The sequence below is a fragment of the Varroa jacobsoni genome, unplaced genomic scaffold (assembly GCF_002532875.2).
Source record: "Varroa jacobsoni isolate VJ856 unplaced genomic scaffold, vjacob_1.0 scaffold_1386, whole genome shotgun sequence".
NCBI lineage: Eukaryota > Metazoa > Arthropoda > Arachnida > Mesostigmata > Varroidae > Varroa > Varroa jacobsoni.
In genome coordinates this window covers 235,121-242,001 of record NW_019214288.1, presented here as the reverse complement: position 1 = coordinate 242,001, position 6,881 = coordinate 235,121, and the positions used below count along the sequence as shown (strand labels likewise).

General features: G+C 39.5%; 1 protein-coding gene across 1 annotated transcript; it reads right to left on the bottom strand.

Moving 5' to 3' along the window:
- Positions 1 to 2,037: 2,037 nt before the first annotated feature.
- On the bottom strand, positions 2,038 to 4,915 carry LOC111269464 (uncharacterized). The gene is made up of 2 exons (XM_022849077.2): positions 4,799 to 4,915; positions 2,038 to 4,614 (listed from the first exon to the last, which is right to left on the bottom strand). Exons 1-2 carry the CDS (start codon positions 4,808 to 4,810, stop codon positions 3,862 to 3,864), a joined length of 765 nt encoding a protein of 254 aa, XP_022704812.1. The 5' UTR covers positions 4,811 to 4,915; the 3' UTR covers positions 2,038 to 3,861.
- Between the last annotated feature and the right edge of the window lie 1,966 nt (positions 4,916 to 6,881).

Here is a 6,881-nt window from a genome sequence, read left to right as displayed (position 1 = left end):
AACTCAATCAGCAGACCTACCAGACTGCCCCAAACGGAACTTCACATCAGTCACTTTACTGATCTGGTAAATCTTGTCATTACCGCGTGAAAATCAATTTAAACAAATCAAAACTGTTTTTGGCGTATCAAAGTATATTCATAACCCCGCTAGTAACTTTCTGCATAAAAAAAAAATAACTTTTTTATCGTTCGAGGACATAGGCCTCAATGTTGCAAGTTATCGTCGAGTGCTCCATGGGTACAATCAAAAAGTAGAATGTAGTATTTTGGTGTCCATCGTTTACAGCTTCTTATTGGATGATTTTAACCAGCGAGACGTCAAGCAAGAAATGTCAATAGGTCTTATAATAAAAATAACTTACGGATGTAATGCAAAGTTGCAAAGGCCCATGTCGTACATTGCCGAAAAAAAAAAAAATAAGTAGAATTACGTCCAAGTATTATACATGATTGTCATTCGTAACTTTTTCTTTAGCAAGAAACTGGTGCAGTGAAACAGGTCGTTTATCACTTCAGCAGTTGACGATGTGTGGGTGGTTCCTAGGGCAGACTCAATCCAAACGATGCAAACATTTCCTCCTGATAGACTTCTGGCATTACCTATAGCTGCTCTGTCCGTATGAATTTCCTGGCAGTTATAAACGTTTTCAGAATTCATCTTGTTCAGGAGTTAGATATTTCATTTATATCCATTCTATATATATATAAATATCCACACATAAATAAATAAATGCACAAAAGCGCGTGGTTTCTCACCGCCACTACGACGTCATTGCTTAGTCGTTGATCTTGGAGGAAATCACCAAGACCGACAAAATATTCCAAAAGCTCAGATCGTCTCACATCTTCGATGAGTTAAGCCCTGTTGTAAATATTCTAATTGATAACATTTATTCATTAGATGTTAACAACACGATGTATGTACAGTTACATAACAAAAAACGTGTGACAAAAAAAATGGCGCAAGATAAATAGTGATTACTCATTTGTATACTACCTAGATTACAACATTCAAAAGCCAAAAATTTTATGGTATAAGTGCTAAGCTTGTGAAGCTAATAGGTCAACCAGTCTTTTAAGAAAAGGCACTAGGTAACAATTAGCATAATGCCCCTACTTCTACTTTAACTATGCCCATTGGTAGGCTCATGAATTTCGAAGCGGGTGACAAATTTGTCCGGTTGCTCTCCTTCCAGCCATTACTTTTCATAACTCCAGCGTCAAAAGAATTGCCATCTATTGCGGCGACCGTCTACTGTCTGCTTCTGAAACACTTGGACACAGTGCCGATTGCCGAATCCAAGATCATCAGCATGAAAGTGAACTACTTCGTACCGTGAAACGAGGGCTCAAAGCACCCCTAACAATCAGGCCTTCACTTGACTGACTAATTCAAGATCCCGTTCATGTATTAGGGGGTTATCCAGCGAAGAATCAAGAATCATGGGCCACAATCCAGGCAATTTCATACGTGTGTCTTTCGACGGAAAATCTGGAAAAAGGTGGATAGTTGGGTGTTTGCTTCGCGGCCCAAATGCTGCAGCAATGCCGGTCGTCGTCGCACGACACATTTCAGAGCCCCCACAAAGATGAGGTTCTTACCTTAATTTCTTGAAGAACACCTGTTAAAAGCAATTGTCTGTCAAAGCAATACATAAGTTTAATCTAAAGAATAAACAAAAAAGATTCGTCTAAACGGGAACCCTTTACAGTTAGCGAAACTGAGGGAATCGTTTTCTGTATTTCCGCTGATGCCAGTGTATAGGATCATTAGTAGCAAATAAATTTAACCACTTCCCCGTAGCCCAGTTGTCAATTTTTGTAAATTTGTTCTTCGCAGCTATAAAATTAATCTTTTATGTATTGAAATTATCATAACTATTTTATGCTATGTTGAGCTGCAGCAACTTAGTTATATCCGAATGAAAACTATATTGTGTAGATGTATTTTTCTAGTTCCAGTCCTTCGTATCTTTTTGCGAACCCAGCTGGGAAAAGGGGTCGGAGAACGGGTAACGATTTATTACACTCGCAGAACACAGAGCTATTATAGATGGGGTTTATTTTCAAAAGCTTTATTTTATTTACAAAAGCTTACTAAAAATAAATGGCTGAATCAATTAGATCGACATTTAAGACTATGCAACTATTATACACCCTATTCGATTCGGTGATCACTCTGCATTACTTTATTACAGGCGTTTTTAGCTAGCAGAGGTAGGTCTCAGAGGTAAAATTGCAAGCGTTACTGGATCTCTTTCTATGCAAAAGGCTAAGCAGTTGCTTATGTCCTCTACAGATATGGTGCATTCTGCATTGGATCTATCATGATGGAGATCATCAGTAAGTTTCGTTAACGATACCTTGCTAGCTTTGTCGGTTAGAAAATCGGTGCTTTGCCTTTCAACTAGGCTTTGTTGTCATCAAAAATGAAAAGTCGGATAAGTTTCCGAATCATTCGGACCAGAATGATTTCTTTCTTAGTTTGATTTTTCAAGGAACAGATATGTTTTGTCGGAGACTGTCAGCATTCCCAAAGCATTCCACTTCTGAGTGCTATTGTATATATTTTAGTAGATTTAGATATAGTGAACCCTTAAAAGGCTCTGTTCGTTTCGCACAATATTTGTAACATAAATGCGTTCATCCATTGACAAATCTGCGAATAAGACGTAATTTATCTTTTAACTATATAAAAAGCCATTATTTTCCTTTGTACTGTACTATACTTTGCTGTGATAGTATATATAACTTGGTAAAGTCCTCTTGTTCTAATAAGATCGCCTCTTATTCGTTTGCTGTAATTAAATGTTCACTAATTACTTTATGATATTTTAGAAAAATAGACTGGCTAGCATAATACGACCTATTTTAGAATTAAAAAAACCTACAGTTTTCACTCAAATGCAAATTATAGGTAGCAGTGATCGTGTTCTACTAAAACAGCGTCATAGACCAAGTATCCTCAAACTATACTATTCTCTGTCTAAGGCCGCGGGCCTTTTTAAACACTTCAACGAAACCTGTAACTCCCAAGAGCGAAATCTGCAATGAACATATATCCGCTGAAAAGAAAAAAGTTATCGCTGGTTTCGTCTAGATAACAATAGATAGGTGAGGTATAATTATGATTAGGGGGTATGTGCAACTGCTTTCTGCTAATATTTGTCTACAGGGGGTATTTAGGTATACATTGAAAACGGGCTATCATTTCTGCTATCGCTTTAATGCTTAGCGTGCCTTCATAGTCATAGGTATCACGACTATTTGCCTATGGCGGTGAAATATTGTGATACGCAAAAAACATTCTACGTGCCATGTATAGTTTTGCTTCTCGTTGGCCCTAAATTTCTATTAATATACTAGGTTTTTGGAGATTAATGGCGATTTATCACTAGACTATAAGCGTCAAAAAGACGTTCCATGATACCCTTCTGGTCCATGTTAAAAGATAAATGATCCAAAAATGAGTCATTCAGACATTTATGGTCCTCTATTTTCAACCCTGTTTTTTTTTTATGATTTAATGTACTATTACGGATCTTACTCTCACTAACACTTGTGGAAACTCTTTTTCACTACGCTATCGAAACAGTCAGTTTATATCCAATTCAGTTGTATAGTACATAAGTACACACTATACATTCGCGTACCTGTTAACCGACACATAGAAGGATATATATGCTTTTTGTATATATACTTGAGAAAGGTAACAGCTGTTACCATATCATTAAGCTATCGAAGGGTACTAAAAAACATCTCATTGTATACAATAGGTAAGCCACAGAAACATGGTACAAGATGAAACTAAAATTACAGTGACGAAGTCCTTTTCTCCACTCGGTCGGCAGAGTTTTTCTTAGTGGTCATGTCCGTAGAAAGGGGCAAGAGTCGCTGCATGAGCGCAGGCAGAAAAAGCTGTGGGGGCGATTGCCATTTGTTCTGCGTAGCTAGTAACCGGTTCAAAATGAGCCTGAGCCTGGGCCGTGACAGGGTTAGCATGGGCATACGAAGCCCTAGGGGTGGCAACGACGTATCCATGCGATGTGATAGAGGCCGACTGCACAACGGCGATCGGAGCCTTAGCGTAGGTCTCTACAGGAATCACGTCTTTGTCGTGTTGAATTTGCGCATCGTAGTGGGCCGCAGCCGGATGTGAGGGAGCTGTTCTTGGCTTGTTGGTCTTGATATTGACACGGAATCCATGAGCGTCGGCGGCGTAGTTGACATACCGCTCGATACCGTAAGCATCACCGAAGGAGTATAAACCCTTCTTGCTATTGTGCTCGTCGGATACCTCGTGGCGAAACTGCTTCGTGCCGTAGTCATCGACGGAGTCGTAACCGAACCCGTACAGCAGTGGGGGATAATGGACCGCTTTGGACACAACGCCAGGATGACCACGGTGGCCGTGTCCTGCGTAAGTGACAAATGTTACAGGGTGCAGGACAGCAATAGCGAGCGGGGCAGCATGTTCATAACCAACGGAATGTCCGTAGCTAGAGGTGACGATGGAAGCTGCAGCCAGCGTGGCATGATCATGGTCGCGTCCATAGGCCAGTCCTGGGGTGGCGGTGACTACAGAAATCGCTACAGCAGATGCGATAACGGCCTGTGAAGTTGATATCTAGAGTTGATTATATGATTGATATAGTAGGAGACGATAAGAAATACTGGTTACCTCAACAATACGCTCGCGGTTATGTGGACAATAGGTTTACAAGGCTTAAGCTTAATCTCATGTCACTGATCTTGTAAGAAGGCTCAATGGGCTAAGGATTCAATATAAAATATACCTGGGCGAACATGATAAATTCCCGTTATCTTATGATGGTTTATGATCTTCTGATCACCCTCTCATAGGATTTTATACAGCAATATATAGGTGAGCTGGACCCGATTCCTGTGTAGTTAATGGAGAGGAGCACAAGTCTGCAAGCTGTCTGCACGGCATGCACACATCCAGCAGTGACTGCGGATATCTATATTTTATGCTGTGGGCGAAGTCCGTAACAAAAATGTCAATGATGGATGTCGGTGTCAGTGTCAAAGCCAAAATGGAAATTCGTGTACACATCGTGCGAAAACAATGCTTAATACTATACTTTTGTATTTTATCAACTATCTATTGCGTGAAGGGTTTACCTGATAATGGATTAGAAGCATGCACGTGGTGTATTTTCTAAACTACCTTCGTAGCATTTTCATTCATGAAACATATGCTCAAATATTCTAACGTATGATATATAATAATTAGAGAGCAAGCATATCTTCAAAAGAAAAAAATTATTTTTTTCTTTACAACGTCAGTTCCGAGATAAACTTGGCTATTAGGTCGCGACAGAGGGACCTCTTCCACCAACTTCGTTTCAATTGATCAGTCGTATTGCGTCAACCATATTACATCAACAATTATGTCTTAAATATGGAGCTCATAGGATGAGTTCAATAAAAGGAACTGAGCAAAAATGCAAGCATACTTCACGTAATAATAATATTAATAATAATAAATGTCCTACTCTGTAAAAAAAAGTGTTTCGTTATAATCGTTCAAACAGGTGCTCAATCAATTATAAGTATGGTTCAGATAATGTCGTAGATTGCCCTCGACCTTCTTGTCGAACGGAGATCTTTCTGACTGGCATCAAAAAAAATCTAGGAGGCACGCGAATCGGAACGATTGTTAGCTGGCTATGTAAAAATATAAAAAATGGCGTGGAAAAATAGAAAAACTACGTAATGTTTAACTTAAATAAATGAAATATTTATTAGCAAAATGATTTCAAAACTGCTTTGTGAAAACCCAAGTCAATGGCTGTTAATTGGGCGTTGTTTTCATTAAACTTTCTCGGCTGATAATTACTAATTGGTACAAGCCTGTTCAGTCCCGGGATATCTGCTGCCGTTACGGCGGCCTAGAAAGTCATCACGGTGGCTTTCAATTCGATAGCTTCGATCACCGTTCTCTGATGGAAAAGTTACAGCTATAGTACTGGCAATAGGTAATTATCTCGTTTAATTAAGTCATGGCTTAGCAGACGACGAAGCTGGCCGTCAGCGATCGGAAGCTGACGGCCGCGGCGACCGCTAGCAGTTTGATGCAGCCGTTGACGCTGTAGAGTCTTAATGACGTGCAGCATCTCGTAGCGTAGAAAAGGGAAAAGAAACCTTTCTAAGGTTGCAAATTACGTTGTTTGGCGTGTCTATTTTGTTTGGCGTGCATTTTTGAATACGGCGGGGCTGCAAGCCGCGAAACCCCAACTCAGCCCATGGTGGGCGCGCAAAGTGGAAAAAATTCGCTTTACCGCACTTACTCAGGACAAAAATCTTCGATAGAATTACACATAGGAAGAAGTGTCTCGATCTAATAGTTTTTGAGTAGAAATTCTAAACTTATGTTTTATGCCAGATATGTGAAGTCAATAAGGGTATACTGATAGAGAAGCTAGTTCGTATAAATATTAAGCAGGGAAAATGTTAGTTGTGAAATATGGCTTAGAATAATCGACAAAAAACTAAACTCAGACTGGCTTTTCTACGTAAAAGACTAAATTAGACGTTCGACATACCGTTTCGGCGAGTTAATAATAAATCAAATATGCTCGACAGAAATCTTACAGAAAATAAATCGTGTCGTAATGCCTTTTGCCCATTGACTTCTGTTTTGACGATCAGCCGGCGTGCTAACGCATCGTGAAGGCATGCCTAGAAAAGCTACGGAGTCACAGTTCAACCGTGGCCTGACGCAGTAAATTATCCGTCCGTACTATGTGTAACATTTAAATATGCTATTATCATAGAATGAATACAACTTAATTAGTGGTTATATTCGTCTAAACAATATATTATTTACGTCCATCGATAAACCCAAAAAAAGTC